Source organism: Lagopus muta, chromosome 21, assembly GCF_023343835.1.
Source record: "Lagopus muta isolate bLagMut1 chromosome 21, bLagMut1 primary, whole genome shotgun sequence".
Taxonomy (NCBI): domain Eukaryota; kingdom Metazoa; phylum Chordata; class Aves; order Galliformes; family Phasianidae; genus Lagopus; species Lagopus muta.
In genome coordinates, this window is record NC_064453.1 from 44,859 (window position 1) to 66,618 (window position 21,760).

Here is a 21,760-nt window from a genome sequence, read left to right on the forward strand (position 1 = left end):
CCCTCAGCGAGGGCTTGAGCATGCCTCCACGCAGTGGGATTAGGCAAATCCAGACCCAGCTTGCAGGAAAGTGGGTTAATCCAATATTACTGAATGGAAAAGGGAAGCAAAAACCTGGTGAAGATTGCACCATACAAAAAAGCCTCCTCCTCCCCAAATTGGAAGGGGGACAAAGCCCCAGAGCAAGTCACTAAAAAGGGGTCTGGAACAATTTTTTGTTTTGTAGTTCAATATATTTTTGTTGATACACCTAACCACACATATTTACAGCAGGGCACAATGGGAACGCACGCAGCACACTCATGCAAGAGAATATCCATCGGCACCACAAACACTATTCTGTATTTATAAACCCTGCCAGCTGTGCAGAATAGCTTTAAGGCATAGCAGCTCATCATTTGAGGGGCAAAAACAACACAGCAGGAACAAGAAAAAACCTTCTACAGCAAGGGACAGCCCTTTCATCTGATGCCACCAGCCCCATTAGCTCCTTCTCTGCAAGCAAACCAAAGAGCTAAATCTTCACCACCTGCAACTTTCTGCTTTTTTCTGTATAAGTTAGGTTGGTTTTTTTCCACTGTAGTTGTTTCTCTGGGGCAAGGCAGAGTGCAGAAAAGCCCAGGAAAGCACCGTACATGCCCAGTTTTGCACTATTTCCCATCCAACATAAAATAAATAAATAAAAAAAAAAATCAGTGGGGCTGACCTTAATCCCAACTCAGAAATCCCAAATGGCACCCCATCCCAACTCAGAAACCCGGATGGTGCCACCTGCAACTTAAAAATCCCAAATGGTGCCAACCCCAGTTCCATATTCTTGGATAGTGCCAACCAACCCCTTGCACCCATAACCCTCACCAAAGCCAGCCTAACCCCCCCCCCCCCCCCCCCCCAAAAAAAAAAAAAAAAACCAAACAGTAAAACATACAAAAAAGAAAAAACCTTAAGACGACTGCCAACTCATTTCCCCCCCCGTCCTCCCTGCTTTAAGAGCCAGGCTACTTCCTTGTTGGCTTTGTGCAAGGACAGCAGCACAAATGATATTTCCACCGTCGCACTGGATGGCCACACTCCTCCCCATCATCCCTGACCTCATGTCACACCGCTGCCTCCATGTCCCCATCCCCAAGGGCAGAGGCTGGTGCCAGCTCACCCGGTACCAGACGATCTCCCGCATCTTTCCATCCGTCTTGAAGTTGCATTTCAGCGTCACAGCGTCGCCCACCACTACAGGCGGCAGTGGCTCGATGCTGACTGTCAGGTAGGCTGCAACAGAGGGGGAAAAAGGGATGTAAGAGCTGGATAGGATGCCGAAAATTTGTTCAAGTGGTTGTGGGGGCATTCAATGGCTCTGTTCAAAGACTAGAAGTTGATTACACCCTACATATGCGGATCTTGTCATCGTATGTACCAAACGCATAAAAAAAGTACCAGGGAAAACCCTCCTAATATTATGTAGCATATATTTACCAGCACTAAAATGCAATGAAAAACCCTTTTGCTGCTTTTCTCTCTCTCTTTTACTTTGCAAAATCACCCAACTTGCCCGCAGGTACCCAAATCTCACCTGTCTCTGGAAGCTCAAAGCTGACCTGTGTACAAACCCCAACCCCAAAGACCAATCAGGATTTGAGATCCACAGTTGAAACTTGCAGCCTCGTTTCTCTTCTCATTTCCTCTCTCTATTGCTCTCCTCTTGGTTTGCTGCAAACCCATTGCAGGAGCACAGAGCTGGGGTCAAGAGGGCAGGGGACTGCATTTCATGTTTAGTTTGCTGTACCTCCTCCAGCTGCAGATTGACAGCCCTGCAGATCTGAGCTCTTATTGAGTACCATTTGGCACTGTTTCCAAGCAGCACACCTCAAATTCCACTGCAAAAATCCATTTTGTTTTAACAGCTGCTTGCATTGGATGGAAAAGCAATGCAGAATAAATAGGAGTGGGTTTGCAAACAGCCCCGAGTGGTGGAAGAACTGAGATTCCTTTGCAGAGGAGGCAGCTGAGGCTGGCAGAGATGGGAGAAAAGGAGGGATGTAGGGGTCACACAAGTTCTTTGTGGGCGTATCCCTGTTTTTGCCACTTCACCTTTGACATTTGCAAAAGATCAGGCACAGAAATCAACAAGCACCAAAGCAATGCTTTGTGCCTGGCAGAGCTCTGCTTGCCAGTAGACATGGGCAGCCCCCAGGCAAGATCTCATCTCCCTCCTGTCCCCAGCATGGATCAAGCAGCCAATTATATAAGGCTGGCAGCAGCAGCACAAGTGACAGGTGACAGAGTTGAGATTGCATTCTCCCTTGCGCCTGCAAGTTATTAAGATACACCAGCCCCAGCCTGGCTTGAGAGCAGCCCCTGTAGTTGTGGTTTTTTTTTTTTTTTTTTTTTTCTTCAGTGGGTAAACTGAGGCAAAGAGGGTGAAAATGCATTTCTGAGTGCTCTGCACTGGCTTCAGCCCCACTCTTGCACATGGTAGTGCAAAGCCAGAGCACCCCCATCCGAATCCCTGTACACACATCTCTGAACTCCATCTCCCAAATGGCTTCAAAAATCCAAAATTATTGGTCTTTTGCTGTCTTCCTCTATATGTTGTAGAAGTCCCATAGCTACACCTCAACCCTTGAAGCTCCCACCTCAACCCTTGCTCAAAACCAAGCCTCAAATCCGAAGTGGGCCACTGCAAAGTTGCTCCTTCAGTGTTGGACCAACAGCATCCAAGCATCAGAGCAGATAATTCAGGCTTGGCAGTGCTATGAGGATATCTACTTCTTACAAAACAAAGCATAGCTATAAGATGTTCTGTGCTTTGCAAAACCAACGCTTACTTCGTTGTAACCTCTCAATTTCTTGCATCGGTTCTATAGGGGCCAGAACCCGCCATGCTCAACCAGCAACAGATGCCCATTTCAGAGTGAAATCTCACCAGAAGGAAAATGGTGAAAGAGGGAAAGGGCATGAAGCAAGGAGAAGCAGCTACTTGGTCCTCTAGCACCAAATTCCTTTTCTCTTACACCTGTTGCTGGCAGGGAAATAAGCTCTTGATATTGGCTTCTGCCATGCTGGCATATCCCTGTTAGCTGCAAATGGGCTTCTTAGTGGTGCATTCATCATTGGTGGTGATGCTTATGAATCTCAGCACTCATCTCCCCTTCTTTCTTTCCAAGTATGGAGAACTGCCACACATCACCATCCTACAAGATGCACACCCGCAAACCTAATTCTGACTTCCCAGAAGGATGAGTGCGCAGAAGATGCAGAGAAGAGCTGAGTGCAGGTCTGTAGGATTTTGGGACTGTGTCAATAAAATGCCTCCAAACCACAGTTCAGCTTTCTAAGACATCACAGCCAATGCTTTGTCACAGCAGAGAAATGCTGGAAAAGGGTATTTTGCAGTCAAAACTGTGGTCATTTGCTTGCTTCCCATGCTCAGCCCAACCATTAGCTAGAGGGGCTCTGCTCTGCAATTCTGCCCCCCAGAATGCGATTATGGGAAGGGTCATGTTCTCATCCTGCTGCGCTGTCCCCCAGGTCTTGCAACAAGATTTCTCCTCAGCTTCCACCCAAACATTTTTGCTTTAATATGCAGGTCTCTGATGGAGGCATCTGATATTGTGCAACAGGAGGGTTTCCAAGGCAGCAGTCCCTTGCTTGGGTTCACAGGGACTCCCCCTGGGTAAACCTAAGGTAAATTTGCATCGCACAGAATATTCCCCCCCCCCTCCTGAATGCTTGTAAGCAAATTCCAAGGTTTGGCCTCACTTTCAAGCCTCTAGTTCATTTTTTCTTTTAATCAGATGGAAAAGCAAAGACAGAAAGGGGTGAACCAAAAAAAAAAAAAAAAAAAAAAAAGACCCACAAATGGGCTAAAATAAGTGTAAGGTATAAACATCACTTTAAGTCCAAAATTTGCCATTTTTTTCCGAAAAATGAAGCGTTGCACACTTTCCATACTCACAAGGTTGCCAGGTTTCAACACAGAACCCCACCTATATCTTTCCCTTTCCTCCTTAGAAGCAGAGCAGAACTCACCCCCTATGGAAACAGTGCAGAAAGTCCTGGTCTGGTTGTTCTTTGTGATTTTTTTTTTTTTTTTTTAATTACAGAGGAGAAGAAAACAGTAATGTCAGATACTGCTGAACCTGAAAGTCTTTTGTAACTATTTTACAAAGGGCTGAGCACTGGATTTGTGTCTGGCCAGCCAGCACCTCTACAGCCCCAAAGCAGCTCCCAGCTCTATGCTCCTCTCCTTCCCCTCCACTCTTTTAAAATAAAACATATTTCATAGCCAAAGATGAGCCATGCCACCTTCTGATTAGATTCTGACCTATAGAAATGCAGTCCTCTGATTATATTTCACCCCTGGGGGAAAAAAAAAAAAAAAGAAATAAAAAGGTATTTTTGATAGCGAGCAGTGGGAATTCTTGCAACATTCACTTAAAAAAAAATTACGAAAGGAAGGAGGCAGGAAGAGATAAGTGAAATGTCCTTTTAAATCAGGAGTGACACATTAATAAAAGCAGCACATTATAACATGCTCGGCACTTTCAATTACAGAACAGCTGCAAGGGAGGAGGTGCAAACACCAATGCATGCAGAAGTTGAGGGATGTTGCTGCGTTCTGGTGTGTCCCATGGTTCTCCCCCCATGGAGAAAACCCTTCACTGTGTGTCCAATTACTTTTAAACTACATCCAAGGAAAATGTGGGTTTATTGACACTAATTGGTGCTTGTCTTCCCTGTATGCCCATCGATTCCTCAAATCTCATTGTTCCCCAAGAAGCCAAAGCCAAACCAACAGTGGGTTGAGACATGTCTCTGGGAATATCCCCACATTTCACCTGCCCCTTCTGTGCCTAAAGGGATGGTCATTTTGGGGTGGCAGTGCTGTTTCTGGTGCTTTGTTGGGATGGGCAGCCAAGCAGGAACACCCTCCAGGTGCCAACACAGGTGATACAAGCACATCCCCACTGTAATCAGCCCACGATTAGCAGAGCTTATACACAATTCACACCATTTCCTTCACGACCTCCTGTCCCTAGGTCCTCCAAAAGCATTCAGGAAAAGCAACCTAATGGGTGCTTTGCATCATTTTCCCCTCTTTTCCTTCCTCCTGCTCTTTCTTATTTTCCTTTGGCTCTGATGTCTCCATTCTTCCATTCAAGACTTAACATTTCTGTGTCTTTCAGTCTTTTGTCCCCCTCCACCTCTCCTCTTGCTGACTTTTAACATGAGGCCAGCCCAGCTGGCTCCTGCTCTTTCTGCCTTTTCATTTTTCTCTGCAATTTTGCCCTCCTATGTTCCTTCTGCTGGCACACAGCAGCAAGCACAGGGAAATCTTCCAAGCGCACAAACCTTCTTTGCAAAGGGTTTGAAAGGATTTCAGGATTTTGCTGATGGAGGAAGCACGCTGCCCCTTGCAGAAGAGCCACTTGGGATGCTAAAACTATGAGGGATACAGTTAGTGCACATAATGGGGATGGGTTGATGGTTGGACTTGATGAACTTAGCAGTCTTATCTAACCTTAATGATTCTAAGAAATTGCATTCCCCAAAAGAAGGGAGGAAGATGATGGGAGGTACATGGGAGGTCATCAGGGCGCAAGGTGAGGCTGAATTCTCTGTGGCCACAGGGCTGAGGAGCATTAAGCAAACGTGCTCTGACTCGTAGCACTTGGCAACATTTTGTTCATTAAAGATTAAATACCAGCAGTTGCTCCCATTCCTGCGAGCACAGCTACATAATTTTTCCTTCTCTCCACAGCTATATTCCCGGCTCCAGCAATGCCTTATTTATGAACTTCCCAGGCAATTTACAATTATAATGGGCTGCTGCCTCTCCTACTAATCCAGGAGGGCTACAAGGGGCAAGAAACAGCAAAGGACTCCCATCTGTCCCAACACAGAGTGGCCATATTTTGCTGAATCTGGAGCTTTTTTCCCTGGCAAGCTGCTGCACTGATTTTTTTTTTTTTTTTCCCCCCTCCAAAATGGAGGAAAAAAGTATTTTAATACAGGTTTAACATTCACAACTGAAATCGGATGTGACAGACAGAGGCAGTGTCAGGCATCCAAAGGAGATGGTCCTTTCACAAAGGAAAAAGGTGGGGGGGTGCTCCTTTGTGTTTTTAAAGGCATAAAGGTGCATAAGTTTTGCCTGATTTCCCACTTTTTCCTTAAAGAAAAACAGAACCTGAGTATCAACAGGGCAGAATGCCCCCAAAACCCACCCACAATTTGTGCTGGATTTTGTAATTTTTTATTCATTCCTCATGCTGTATTTCTTTTTCTATTCACGCAATATAGCCATAGGACCTGGCGTCACCAGGCCACCTGGAGCAGAAGGAGAATCTCGCTCCCGCTGCGAGGAAGAGCCCTGCTGACAGAGAGCAAATTGTATTAACGCTGTGTAAATAGGATATTAACAGGCCGGCCAAACAATTAAAGAGCCAGTAATTAAAATTCATCTTCCTACACACCACGGCGAATTAAAGTACAAACATTTAATTAGATACCTCTTACCTCATCCATTTGCATAAGAGGGAGGAAGCACTTTGCAGCTGTTTCTCTAATTATGCTGCATGGGGGTTGCTGGACCACACCAGCACCTAAATCCTGTGGCATTGTAGATAGAAGACATAGAATACATAGCATAGAGGATTTTTCTCTAATGAAATAGGTTGCAATGGGCACATCAAAGCCTACACCAAGCTACCTCCATCCTATGGATGTGTCTCCTGTCTTGCTAGCTCTTTGTCATTTTAATCAATAATTTTAATCAATACATTGATTGAGCATGGTTGGTTTGGCCTTTTGACCCTTTTAAATCAAGATTAACTGAGAAAACCACTAAAAGCAGGGCACTGGCATCATCAGTTATAGAGGGACCCTTCAGTACGGACAGGCAGGCCCTAAAGGGTCTGTTTCAATTTGGATTTTATGATAAAAATATTTGCAAACTCTTCAAAACGTCCTCTTTTTAAGCCTTGCCAGTCAGATTTTATCACAGTGTCACAGTCCAACTGGTGCGTAAGGCCAAACTACAACACCAACTTCCAACAATTTCTCAAACCCAACTGAGATGGGATTTCTGAACATTACCCACAGCTTTTTTTTTTTTTCCTTTCTTTCTTAAATCCTGCACTTCCTTCCCCCCAAAATATCCCAGCCAACTAAAATCCCGCAATTCAAGCCTAATATCATGTTGTGCCATGGTACCCAAACATCACTGCAGTGCATTTCTAACACCACACATCACACAAGGGCTTCTCAAAAAACTACACCACCATACCTTAAGAAAAATCAATTTTTAGACTTCAGTTTTGTCATCACCATGAATATTACAGCCATTTTAAAATTTTTACATCTTACATTCTTACTAGATCCAACCAGTGCCCATAGCCATGCTCCAATGCAGCATGACAATAGCACAGGCTGCAGAAAAATGAAGACTGAAGCTTAAAATGGATTATGTTAGTAAAAAAAAAAAAAAAAAAAAAAAAAAACAAACCCAAAATACACTGCAAATGCTTTGGGTGGGTTTTTATCCTCATCAGCACAACCTCGGTATAGGCAAGGACACGTGAAGAAGGGTCTGAACAAAAAGCCACTTGTCTCTCAAGGGTTTGGATTTCTGCAGACAGCCCCAGACATAGTAAGAGGTGCTTCTCCCATTGCAAACATGGGGCAGCCTCTCTACTGCAACCTTACTACCAGAAAAACAACTTGTAGCAGCCATGAATCAACGCTAGACTCCGTCTTTTCCAGTGTCAAGTTACGAGAACTCAATGTCATCCCATCTACTTCAGCACTACCCTGGCCTTTGGGTTGTGCCATTTGGCAATGGATCACACAAACACAATGAGCAAGCAATTTAGGACTTGGGAACCTCAGGAAGATACAGAGCCACCTTCACCCTTCCCAGTGCCCATCTCCTGCCTTCTCCAACTCCTTCCAGCATTTTCAGTTTTTTCTCTCCTTTCCCATCCTACTGACTCTCTCCACTCATCCATCCATCACCAAGCAGAAGTTAATAAAACAAATGCAAAGCCCTGCTTTGCACAAGCCTATTGTGCACAAGCCTCACCTCCAGTGTGTCACCAACAAACAACTTTGAAATGCACAGAGCCATCCAAGCAGCTATGCACCCCGTGCATGGGAAACAAAACCTGTTTTAATGTCTTTTGTCACACCTTTTCCAGCCAAGGCTTGACAGCAGTGCTGTTCCAGCTCACCGGAGCACAATATGAGAAAGCTCCTTTCACTGCTGGCATCGAGTTAGTGCTTGTAGCACATCTCTGTCAAACAAGATGTCTGTGTGAAAGCCTCAGGAAATTGGTCGTTTCTGGGAGTAGGTTATGTTTTTTTTGTTTTGTTTTGTTTTTTTTTACTCCATAGACAGTGGAATGCATGGTCAGCTTGTGCAATGCAACCCAGAGTGTGACAGCAACAAAACAAAGAGGAAAGAAAGAAAATGAAAGTTTTGAGTAAGTTTTGTAAAAGCGGCTGTGGCATTTTTCTGAAGCAAGCAATACCCAGGATAACCTATATATGCATCATTTAGGTTCTTAGTAGATCCCTAGATAAAATTAGGCACTTTGTTGGAGAGAAACTCCAAAACATGACATTGATGATGAAAACCCTGCAGTCACAAAGCCAAAGGCTACCTCCTGCCTACCCCAACCCACAGTATCCTTGGAAAGAAGAAAATCACAGCCAAGATAAATGCACCTATTACAAAATGAGAGATGCTCCAGATAGTGGAAAACTTCTGATGTTGGGAGTGAAAACACAAAAAAAATAAGGCTTAGAAGACAGAAATAAGCAGGGGATAAGTGGGAGCAGCAAGACTCCAGGTTATACTCAAACAAACGGGAAATATCAACCATATAGGAAATAATTCACTATCCTCAAAGCTGACGACGAGAACTGGCTGTGATGATACAGCCTGACGTTACTCATAAATGAGCAGTTTTTCTGCACACACACCCACAGAGAAAGACAGATAATCAAGCAAAATCACTTGGAAATACACACCAAAAACACTAAAAAGAGATCACACGATATGGAGAAGAGAAGATGGGTCTTTCCACCCCATGCAAATTACAAGCAGGGCTGCGTTTGCTGCATTGGTAATCCTCTCGATGTATTTTATTAGCTACTACCAGACCCCTCTGCACAGTATAGGAAACCATGCCCATAAATTATAGATAGAATATTTATCTCTTACAGCTGCACAGACGTGAAGTATGTTTAGCAGCATTTACTCCAGCACACTAAAATTTTATTTATCATTTCTCCCCCTGCATGTTCAGTACATTGCCCTAAAGCTGCCAGCAAACCATGCATGCCTACACTGCCAAAACTGAAACTTAAAGCACTCAGGGGTCATGCAGGGCCCCAGATCCCCCGATTTTTAAATGGAGATCACTCTCTTCATTTGCTTGTATGTATGTATGCAAATTGGGGCTGATTGCTTGTGGAGCAACCTGCCATTCGTACTGTTTGAAAAACCACAAATAAGCAATTTAGGATAGATTCCTTCAAACCAAAGCCAGCCTGCTTGCCCCCTAACTTTTTTCCAATGCAAGCTGAAGATAATCAATTTTTGCAAAATTGGAGAGGATGCAATGGGTGAGAGATGTCACCTGCCTTGATTAGGATATGTTGGCTTTCTGGGCACATTGCACCGGTTGTGAATGCATTTATTTCCATGCAGCATTTCCAGTCTAACCCCTTGAGAGAACAGGACATCACCCTGACCAACTGCTGATGGAGCCTCACATGTTGAAAGCACCCAAAAACCCCAACCAAATCCCTTTGCAGTAATGCATGGTCCCTCCCCAACACCCTGGGCATGATATTGGCTGATGCTCAGGAGCAGGATGCCCCGCAAACATAAGCATCCTTCCCCTTGCGCTTGCTAAAACTTCACACCCCTCTTGCCTTTTAGTTAGTCAGTACTGTGCTGAGGCTGGTGGAATCTGTTAATCCCCATTCACTGCAGAGCAAACCCCTCCTCAGCGCAGATGTGGGGTTTAATTTGATATTAACTGTAGCAAGAGCAGGAGAAGCTGTAGTGAGATCCTGGAGCACTCTGCAAAGGACTGAAAAGGTGTCTTTTTTTTTTTTTTTAAAAACCTTTTTTTTTTCAGCAAAAAGCTCTACTTTAGGTATCAATACAAGATCCCATCAGCCAACCTCTTGCACCTCTGTTTCTACCTCATTTAGGAGCAGAAAAATGCAACACCTGGATGCAGGCACTGCTCCAAGCATCCCCCAGGGCTGGACACGGATCAAGATCCTGCTACCAAAATCCCACCCAGCCAAATTCTGAATGCAATGCATTGAGAAACACCATCAACTTTACAGGAAAGAAAAAACAAATTATTTGTAAGCAGCTCGGTTTATTAGAGCCTCACTCTGAAGCTGATACACTGCATGAAGATGCTGAAACTTAACGAAGAAAGTTGCTGCAACCCCTGTGAACCTTCTCTCTTTTTTTTGGTGCAAATTAGGGTTGCTCTTGCTAAAGTGAAAGGTGTATGCCCTGCCTCCGGGTGAGGATTACCACACCAGGAGCTAATTATTTGAAACCATAGCTCACTTCATTAATCTAGGCTTGAGCATAATTCCAGCCTGTGTTAATTAGTGGAGCTGGAAGCAGTGTGAAGTGTGCATTTGGAGTAAGTCCCATCCATGCCTCAGTTTCCCTGCTTGCAAGGGGAGTGCAAGATCTACCATTTTACAAAAACACCTGAAATCGAGTGAAGCATGAACACCAGCAAGGGATCATTGGAGACGAGCACTATTCCTCAAAAATAAGTGCAATATTGAACGTTAACATCAGAAAAACCACAGTCCTCCGTAAAACCTTCTACTCCTCCAGCTTTAGCTGAGAGAAATACAAGCATGGGGTGGACAGAAGAGGAAAATAAAAATTAATTTTCCTGAAGAGCAAGGATGAGGATTTAGGTCTGGGTGCTGCTCATGGGTTTTCCCACCATGTTAAAAGTCCCAGCGAGGTGCTGTGCCCAGAGCAGGAGCATGTGACCACAAGCTTCGATGAAGAATTTGCTTATTTCTTTCTTTGTTTGCAGTCAAATCCAACTAGCCCAGATTAGCAATTGGTGATAAAATGGGAGCTATCTGCTCCCACCCTGCTCCCCAACTGCCTGTAATCTCTGCTTGTGCCATTGGTTCTGTGCTCTCTAAACAGGAAGGGATTATTATTATTCTCTTTTTTCCATGTTCTGAACTTATACAACAAGGGCATGACCTCAAGCAGAGAAATGAGGGAAATAAAACCTGGTAGCAGGCGGAAGTGCTTCAAAAGCCCAAAAGCAAGGCAAAGCCACCGCAGTAGAGTGAGGGAGGAAAGGAGAGAGGAAAAGAGGAATGTAGGGATGGATGGAAGGAAGAAGGGAGTAACAGACAGGGAGGGATGGAGAGATGAACAAAAGAATGGAGAGAGGCATGGAGAGAGAGATGGATGAATCAAAGTATGGAGGGGTAGAGTAAGGGAGGAAGAAGTAGCGGGATTGAAGGAGAGAGGAATGGAGGGAGGAAGGAATGAAGGGAAGGATGGAGTGAGGAACAGAGGGAAGAATAGAGAGAGGGATGTGGGTATGGAGGAGCAGAGAAAGGGAGGAAGGAGTGGACAGAAGGAGGAGGTTTGGACAGAAGGACAGAGAGAGGTAGAGTGGATGGGGTGGGTAGGACAGATACCTGCATATGCTAGATTATTACATACATGACCCCATGGAATCCCCTCACCCCCTGCCCAACCCCACACAACCAAGTCCTTTTCCTACCACCTTCCTGCTCAAGGGCTGATCTCGATATCCCAGACCCAACATCAGTACGAGGAACAGCAATGCTCCAACCCTTTGCCTTGAGCTGGGCTGCTTTATCTCTTCAATTCTGACATCACGCTCATCCCCTGGCATCCTCCCATTCACCCATCCTCTATCTGCCTCTTTTCTTCTCCATCTCCAACGCCTGCCACACAAAGCCGGATTGCTAATTCGAAGCCACTCTCTCCTACCCAATTTACACTCCGTGATTAATAATCCCTTTGCTCTCCCAGTAATGCCATGCCGCTAATAAGATTAAAACATATCACCCTCTTACAGCACCGATTCATAACACTGATTTACCGTTATGTTGCTGCTGCTGTGGAGAGGATGCACATGGCTGTTACCTTAATCCCTATCCATCTCTGCTCCATTGAGAAATAACTGCTAATTAATACCTTCCTGTCTCCTGACTGCTTCCAGATATGCCTATCATTCATTTGGCCAGCTTTTTTTGCCATCAATCTGCAGGACTGATAGGGCATCCTGTTTCCTTCAGCTCTGCTAAGCAGCTCTATTTTGTGTTGGGTTTTTTCCCCCCAAAATTTGTGACATCCCATTGGTCTTCCCAGCATGAGTTTGATTGCACTGAGATAGAGCAGAGCTGGGTTTTCCAAGCTCCTTTTCCATGGGGTATCCTAAAGGCTCACGAGGATGTACTGGCCCCCATCATCTTCATTTATTTTTCTCCACTTTCCCACATCCACCCCTATTTCTGCATCATGACTCTGCACCCCCAAGGCAGTCTGGAAATGGGACACACCCCAGAAAACCCAACTGCTTTATTTCTGCATCACAACTCCATGCCCCCAAGCCTGTTTGGGGCATCCTAAAAAACCTTAGTTGCCCCATTTTCCTCCCCACTTTGTCTACCAGGAGAGCACAAACCAGTGACATCAGAAACAACAGCAACAGTAGCAAGACCTTGGGATAGGAGGTGGAAAAAAAAAAAAAAAAAAAAAAAAAAAAAAAAAAAAATCAACAAAGCCTCTGATCTGATGAATGTGGCAGGGGAGGCCAATGCTCTGCTTTTAATAAAACATAACGAAGCGTAGGATCATAAAATATTTCCTTTAATTCAGTGCTCCCACGAGGGTGGGTAAAGAGGCTCAGTAACGTGGTAGGATTTCCTCACAGCTTGCCAGCAGGGAGAGGACAGCAGGATTTGTGAAACAGCCCATTTACAAGCTATAAGTGTTCTCCTTCCCATCCCAGCCTTATTTTGGGGAAGAGGGAGCTCAGCTGTTCATGCTGCAGTCAGCCCTATCCAGCCATCTATGCTATATCTCCTACATATCCCACACAACCAGAGCATCTCCATCCTGTCACACCTTTTGGAATTACATCCAGTCAGCTTTTGGGTAGAAAAAGGTGAAGTATAGCATCACATAGCCCTCTATGCTATATCCCATATAGGTCCTATATAGCCAGAGCACCCCCACACTCCTGCACTTTTCAGGGCTCCAGCCAGCATCTGGGATGGAAATAAGCGATCAAGAAGGGATGCTCAGCTCTTGCCTGGCTGCTTTTTGCTCCTGCTTCTCCCATCCTCATGCTCATGGATGTGTTGCACATATCCATACACAAATCCATATATCCACACCTCCCAGGCGAGGTGGTATAACTGATTAACATCCTCATGTTAAAAATCTCTCTGCATCTCCTTTGTCCTACACCAAGCACTAAATATAACCATTCAGTATATTCTCTCCCTTCCAAGAGAGATAACATTGTTTAAGTAAGCCTTTTAAATTTTAAAGAGTTGGGTTGTTTTCTCACAGTGGAAAGCTTTTAGCAGATCAGAGGATAGGAGAACAGAGGGGATCCGGGCAAACAAATGATAGAACCCAGCCCCACTGCAATGAGAAATCCCAGAACATGGGCATCCCTCCCATCCCAGTGACCAAATCCTGCCCCTGCAAAGACATCTCCTACTCCAAAGTCACCCAGATGTGTTTTCCTGCTGAAAAAGAAGTTAACAAGATACATTTTTGCAAGCAGAGGGCTTAAATTTGGCAACCAGGCTTCCTTCAGTGCCTTTGTGTTCCCACGCTGCTGCTATAATTACAGCAGAGTAAATTCTCTCCGTCAGAAGGAAACCCATCTCTAGCCAGCTTGCATATATTATATCTTTCCTAAGATTTCCTTAAAAAGACAGAAAAAAAAGCCAATCCCACCAATAGTAGTGCAATGAGATGTAAATATAACTTTAAAAGAGCCACCTCCGCTGGCACTCATGAAAATATTTCATCTCTATGTGCATATACGTTGTAACTAGAGCAGTCGTACTGGCTTGATCAGATCCAGGCTGTTGGTTATCCAGCATGGGGCAAAACACCCTCCCCAAAACACCCCCAAATCAGAGCAATTGCAATGCTTTGGGTGATACCGATAAACTTTTCCCCCCACACACTCCTGCTTTTTTAGCCCATCTTGCCCTCCCTGCAGAGAGCCATCAACTCCCTGAGCCATTGCCCTTTCCATAATTTTCCTCTTTTCAAGTACTGACAACACCAAGATCCAACCTCCTTTTGGGGATCAGTCTGTGTACAACCAGCAAATCCCATGTTATCCATGCAATCCATCCCCCCAAAAAGCATTTCTATTGATGACAGCACACCCAGGAGCCAACAGGAGAACCCCACCATATCTCCAATCATCCCGCATCCCTCCCCCATCACTTTGGTCCCACACACCAAGCATCTCTTTAGTTCCACACCTCAACCATTGCTTCGGTCCTACAGGAAGAAGCAAGCCCCCATTGAGGGGCATTCCCAGATCACGACTGCCCATCCCTGCCGCTGAAGTTACTCCAGTCATTTCGCAAAGAAATATCAGTGTATATGCAAAGTGGGTGCATCCCATCAGAGGAAGCTCCAGCTCCTATTTCCCCAGCCTGAGCAGACAGGATGTAGCCACAGAATTTATCTGCAAGCACCGGGAGGTGGAGCAGGGTTGGAATCACAGCTGCTAATCTCTTCACCCTCCTCTCTGAAGTACATTGTTGAAGGCATTATATAAAAGAAAATTATACACAGGTTTGGGCAGAGAAGAACAAAATCCCTGCTCCAGCCCTCCAGGATGCTGCCTTTCAACTAAAAAGGGTTTTGCAGATGGAGATTTGCTTCCAGCAGCAGAACAGATAAAACATGTCATCCAGAAGCTGGGAAGGGCTCTTGCTCACAGCATCCTTCTGATGGGAAATTTATCTTTATCCCAATATTCCCCAAACCTCCTGGGAGCCAAGGGTAGCGAGAAGTCCCTTGCTGTGGATCCAGCCAAGAACTGCAAAGCCTCCTTCCCCACTCCTAACCTCCCTTGCATGGATGTAGAGATGGGTGGGGATGGACAAATATGGGGAATGATGGTTGTGAGAAGGGATGGACAGACATGGAAAGGGATGGGCAGATGTGAGCACGGATGGGCATAGGGATGATTGGACACAGGAATAGATGGGTGTACCTCCCCTACGAAGACAGGCTGAAGGAGCTGGACTTGTTCGGCTTGGATAAGAGAAGGTTATGATGAGACCTCATTGTGGCTTTTCAGGATTTAAAAGGGAATTATAAACAGGAGGGGAATCAACGTTTTACAAGGGTAGACAGTGATAGGACAAGGGGGAATGGTTTTAAGCTCAAGGAGGGAAAGTTTAGATTGGATGTCAGGGAGAAGTTCTTTACAGAGAGAGAGGTGAGGTGCTGGAACAGCTGCCCAGAGAGGTTTGTGGATGCTGCCCCTGGAAGTGCTCAAGACCAGGGTGGATGGGACCCTGGGCAGCCTGGTCTAGTACCAGACATGGAGGTTGGTGGCCCTGCCTGTGGCAGAGGGATAGGAACTTGATGATCCTTGAGGTCCCTTCCAACCCAAGCCGTTCTATGATTCTATGGATGGATGGAGAGTCATGGGTTTGTCAGGACTCTATTAACAAGGGTTATTCATTCACCCATTTCCACTGCTTTTCTCCAGCATTTGGTTTTGCTTGGTACCCAATCTTCTGCTTATTATAGACTTCGTGCCCTGGAAAATATGGAGCTGGCAGTGATGGTGACTGCACATTGTGATGTGGGTCATGGTCCTGCACTTTACTAAGAGCCTGCCTGCCCTTGGCAGTTGCACCATGAATCTGTCCCAAAGTTGGTAGAAGTCCTGCACTGAAAACAAGCTGTGACTGACTGTTTATTTTAGGAAGGAGATGGGGAAAAGAGGGAAGGAGATAATGCCAGAGAGATAATGTGAGCACCAGCCATTAGTTACAAACAAGCCCATCAGTACACCAAGTGCCTCTGCAGCAAGCAAACAAAAGGGCAAAGAGAGCAGCTTGGCACGGAGCAAACACAGCACATCAGCTGCATCCTCCCTCCTCAGCTCTATGCAGGCTGATTTCCAGGCCGGGAAGTTTTCCAAAAAAAAAAAAAAAAAAAAAAGAAAGAAAAAAAGAAAAAAGAAAAGCCAACAACAACAACAACAACAAAAAAACAACCACAAGGTTTGGGGGCTCCTTCAAAGGACTTTTCCACAGCGCCTGACTTGCAGTCAATGAAATCAAGCAAATGGGGCAGGGAATGAAAGCAGTAAGTAAAACAACATAAGTGCCAAGCGATGCCCATCCTCCCCGTGTATATCAGATGCTCCATAAAAACCCAGTGCATCAACTAATGCAGGAACTGAATTGTACCTGCATGCTGCTGAAGCCTGCATGCAACCAGAGGGAAGACCTCTGCAAGGGTGTGAAGGTACCAGAGATAGCCCATGGTGCACACAGGAGGGCTGCAATGGATACAGTATACAGTGCACAGCATATAACATTTGCACTTTGCATATAGCGTACTGCATATAGCATTTGCATGTTGCATACAGCATAGAGTATGTTGTGCGTTGAGGGACATTATTAGAGGAGATGGGTTGACAGTTGGATTTGATGACCTTAGTGGTCTTATCCAACCTTAATGATCCTATGATTATATACGTAGTGTTTAGTGTGTTGCATATAAGATCATTTACCACCTTGAAGATAGGATTAACACCTTGCATATAGCAAGGGCTGCTTAGCTCATGGGTCTTGAAAGCAAAACCAGGACACACAACACACATCCGCCCTGGCTCTGTGACCTTTGTGAGTCTAGACAAGTCAAAATTTGGTTTAAAAAAAAAAAAAAAAAAAAAAAAAAAAGGAAATCAGCCAGACCTACAGTTAAATACCGCAGCACCATCAACACTAAGAACTTGCTCACTTGCTCGTTGCAACAGGGAATGAGGAATCTGAAGGATTTGCCCCAAAACTGAGCTCCAGCACCTGGAAGAACACAGAATTTAAAATACAGGGGGTTTTGCAGGAAAATGAAGCATGGAACAACTCTGTGCCCCAAAGCTGCCTATTAACTTAGGAAGGTGAAGGGTGAAGGGAGGAAGCTTGCTTTGTAAGAACACTCTAAGATTGAAGCTGGCAGCTCTAAAGAGCTGCAAAATGCAGCTGGGAGAGAGAGAGAGAGAAGGGAATAATAAAATTGGCCTAATTGGGAAAGGGCAAGGGCAATTAGCAGGGTGGATTGTCAGAAGGACTTTATGGATTTACTCAGGCAGCATGAGGCTTTGCAGGAAGCAGAAATTCATGGAAAAGGGGAGGAAAGGATAAAGAGAAGGTGACCCTGAGCTGAATACGAGATGGGAAAGCAGGAGCAGGAAGGCTGACGGAACATGTTCTGCTTTTCCAGGTCAGCGCAGTGTGCTCGTAGGTGAATTAGAGCAGGTTGTTCTGCACGTGGTGCAAGGATGCTCCTCCTCTCTCTGCACCGTGCAAACTCCCAGACACCTGAACACTGAATTTTCTCCTTTTCTACCCCAAACCTTCTCAGATGACGGCAATATCAATATCTCACTGAGATCAGACTTCGACATATTTAACTCTCCTTTCATGTTTGCAAAACACAGCTCTGATTTTCCCTGCCTGTTAAAAGAAACCTGATGAGCATGTGATGGGAACGTATTTCAGGCAACGAGTGAAGTGCCAGCAAACAGCTTGGGGCGGCCAAGGAGCCATCACCCTGCCTGCAGATGAGACTTTGTGCCTTTCCAAAAACCACCACCTCAAGGCTATGGGGCCACTGCCAGCCACCGTCTGACCGCTCACCTCCTGCATATGCCCTCATTTTTCCATTCTGATGCTCCCTCAACCCACTTAGCCATGCTCAGGTTGCTTTTCCTGGCCAAGGGGAGAGATTGAACTAGTTTTAATGGGAAAAGCTGTATAGGGAAGGGCACAGCTGGCCTACCACACATCCAGAAAACAGGGAGCATCGCATGAGGGAATAAAAGGGCTTTTCATTCAGAAGTGATGGATTCAGATGGAAAGCCCCAAAATGCACTCACAGATGCTCTTACGGATGCTTTGCTTGAGTGTGTGCACTGCTGATAGGATGTTCAATCACACCCACAGAGATGGGGCAGCAATAGGGGAAATCACGGAGAGAACACAGAGCACGCACCATGCATTATAGACAGTGCATATAAAGAAAAAAGAACAAAATTTACCACTTCAGAGAGGCATTGTGGAGGAAAAAGTGATGGGACTTAACATCCCCTTTGTAGGCATGGATCCTGCTGCATCCCTGGCAAGAATAAGGCTGGAGATCCCCGGGTGCAGAATCCCCAGCCAAGAATGTTCTCAGTCAAGGAAAAGCCATCTGCCCAATGCTGAACCTCAGGAACTGCCATCCACTGCCAGAGCATCGGGATGGGCTTTTTGCAATGATATATTTCTTTTTTGCTTGGAAAGTGCTGGGTTTTGGGACAGCGCTCAAACCTCAGGATATGGGAACACAGAGAAGTTCCAGTGGGGTTTTAGGAGCTGAATGCTGAGCTCATGGCAGCACTAATCCAGATCCACACGCCATGATCAGATCCTATCATATCATTTCTCACCCCACAGCCCCACACTGATCCACAGAACAAACACTTTGACCTCTTTCTCCCCCCCAAACATACACCACAAACACAGCCTTACCCATCCCCACTCTCATCAATCATCAGCTGAAAAGCACATTAAAAGCGGAACTCAGCTTTATGCAGGTGGATCTGTGCTACCCCAAAGGATAATATTGTGCACTTCACCTCAAACTCGAGAAGAATTGGCCCCTTTGTGCCAATCCTACAGAGCGCGTCCACCACTCCCCCTCCCTGTGCCCTGCAGCAGCTGATGGCTGCATTCTATGCAGGAAAAAGCGTGTTAGAAATAGCAAAATCCCAACAGTTGCCCAATCAGTGCCGCTCACCTCCCAGCACTCAGAGCTGTGCAGAGCAGGCAGGGCTTTGATGCACTATACAGAGAATGAACTATGGACTATCCCTGCATACCCTATTAGCAGGTCCCTATTAATGAGGACAATGTCAGCATCCTGTTAATAGATTCAAAAACAATGTCCTGTTGGGGGGAACCCTATTAAGAGGTAAAAACTGGGTGTTCTATTTGCAAGTGCCCTACTAATGGGTCTAAAACTGGTGTCCTAGTAATGCCTGCCTTATTAGCAGGTCCAAATTTGGTACCCTATTAAAGGGGCTAAACCTACTGCCCTATCAGCAGATTCATTTATTACCAGATCCAAGCCACGTATCCTACTAATGGGTGACCTAATACTAGGTCCAAATCTGGTACCCTGTTAACAGATGCCCTGTTACTGGGTCCAAATGGGTTGCCTTATTACTGAGTTACCCTATTATGAAGTCCAAACCAGGCACTCTGCATGCAACCACCTTATCAACAGATGTAAACCTAGCATTCAGTTAACAAGTGCCCTATTAACAGGTTAAAATCCAGCATCCTATTAACAGGTCAATGTCTGATACACCATTACCAAATCCAAACTAATCACCCTATTAGTGGCTTCTCCTATTACCAGGTGCCCTGTTACCAGTGGTCCAAAAACCACTATTCCGTTACTGGTGCCTCATGCCCAGATCCAAAACCAGTGCCATATTATCAGGTCCAAAACTGAAGACCTATTAACAGGCACTCTAATCTCAGGTCCAAAACTGATGCCCTATGACCAGGCTCCCTATCACCAAGTCCAAAACCACTGTCCTATTATATGGTGCCTTATTACCAGCTCCAAAACCATTGCCATATTAGCGGGTCCCCTATTCCTGGGCACCCTATTATAGAGTGCAAAACACTGCATTATCAAGAGTGCCCTATTCCCAGATCCAAAACCACCGTCCTACTACCGGGTCCAGAACCACTTTCCCATTACGGAGAGCCTTTCCCAAGCCGCGAGGGGGGGCACAGAGCCTAGAGCCCCCGCACACCCGCAGCACAGCATTTTCCCGTTATTTGGGATCAGGGCACAGGGCTGATCCCGTTGGAAGGGGGTGATGGAACTCACCCAGTGCCAGGTCCAGGAGATCCCAAAGCAGCAGTAAAAAGAGGGGCAGGGGGCTCATGGTCCGCATAGCGTCCGCGGGGGAGGAGGGAGGGGAGCCCCCATAGGGCTCACCGGTGCCCCGAACCAGTGGCTGTAGCACGGGGGGGCCCGGAAGGCATCGCGGCGGTGCCGGGCTGGGCTCGACGCCCCTCTCTGCCGATCCCACCGAGCTGAGCCGACCGCTCGCAGCTCCAGCACCGCGATGTCACCGCTCGAACCTCCGGCACCCACCTCCCGGCTAAGCCCGCCCCGGTCCGGCCCCAGGGCGGGGCTGCAGGGAGGGGGTGGGGATGGATGGGACGCGGGGTGCAGGGCAGGCTGTGATTTGTATGAATTTGCGTGGTTTATGAGGGAAGGCTGTGCTCTGAATCCCAGCTTCACTCTGCCATTTCCCAAAATCGCAAGATCTCCCCTCATTTTAAGCCAGCCTCGTGCAAACAGTCCCCAGCATTGTCCTTGGGGGTTACAGCTTCCAAACCAACACAACCAGCAGCACCAGACTGATGGAATCTGCTGGCTTGTGGCTTGCTTCTTCACTAACCAACCCCCAATGAAAGAAATCAGGCTCTGCATAGGTCACTGCAAAATCAAATCAAATCAAAGTCAATTAATTGCTGAAATTCCTCTGCACAGGGGTGGGTTTTCTCTCTGCTCTCTCAATGCCTGAGCAGCAGAAATAGCGTTCCTAGCTTAACTATGCCCACGGCAGAGACACACAGTGATTTTTTTTTCCCCCCCCATCGATTGGATGATGTAACTCACAGGTGAAACACTTATAGGGGTAAAAAGATGAGGCTCAAAGTTCAAAAGGTTCACCCAGCTCAAAACAGTGTAGAGAAGAGGGATGATTTGCAGGAAGATATCATAGAATCAGTAAGTTTGAGAAAGACGTCTAAGATCATCCATTCCAAACACTCCCCTGCCACCAATGTTGCTTACTAACCAACGTCCCTAGATACTACATCTACCTTTTCTTTTTCCTAAACACCTCCAGGAACAGTGACTGCTTCCCTGGGCAATTTCTCCTTGCAAAGCCTTCCCAACCTCAATTTTGTCCTTTTTTTTCCCCCCATTCTGCAACTGCCTTTTGCATGCACAACCACCCCCAGCGAGCTGGGAGGAGCATCTCAAAGTGCTTGGAGAAGTAGTCATCGTCTTTACCCAGCAAAACGCCTTTGACAGCCTCCAGATTTAGTAGTGGAACGCAAGAGAAGCGTGCAGGCTGTCAGCTGAATCCCAGGACATTGGAGGAGACAGTAAGCGATGTAAATTGTTGGATGAAGATATTGCCGTTTGTATTGGGTGTCTGGCTTCATTGGGTTTTGCCTGGGTTTTAATTTCCTGTGAATTTAGAGGCTGGTTAAGGTACTCTGCTGACAGCCCCAGAGGCTGGAAAAGCACAAAATGAGCTGATTTGGCTGTTCTTTGTCTTTTCTTTTCTGAAATAAGGGCTTTCCCATAGCTTTATCCCATTGCAACAGAAAATCCCTATTTGAG

General features: G+C 45.9%; 1 protein-coding gene across 4 annotated transcripts in view; it reads right to left on the reverse strand.

Annotated features, from left to right (window-relative positions):
• The window catches only part of IGSF21 (immunoglobin superfamily member 21), a 36,738-nt gene extending 16,232 nt beyond the window's left edge, over window positions 1-20,506 (reverse strand). For all 4 annotated transcript variants that reach the window (XM_048968029.1, XM_048968031.1, XM_048968032.1 and 1 more), the window contains exons 1-2: window positions 20,225-20,506; window positions 1,154-1,266 (exon numbers count right to left, since the gene is read on the reverse strand). In XM_048968029.1, the coding sequence (XP_048823986.1) occupies window positions 1,154-1,266; window positions 20,225-20,291 (180 nt within the window). In that variant the 5' untranslated portion in view covers window positions 20,292-20,506. The remainder of the gene's footprint in view (window positions 1-1,153; window positions 1,267-20,224) is intronic.
• Between the last annotated feature and the right edge of the window lie 1,254 nt (window positions 20,507-21,760).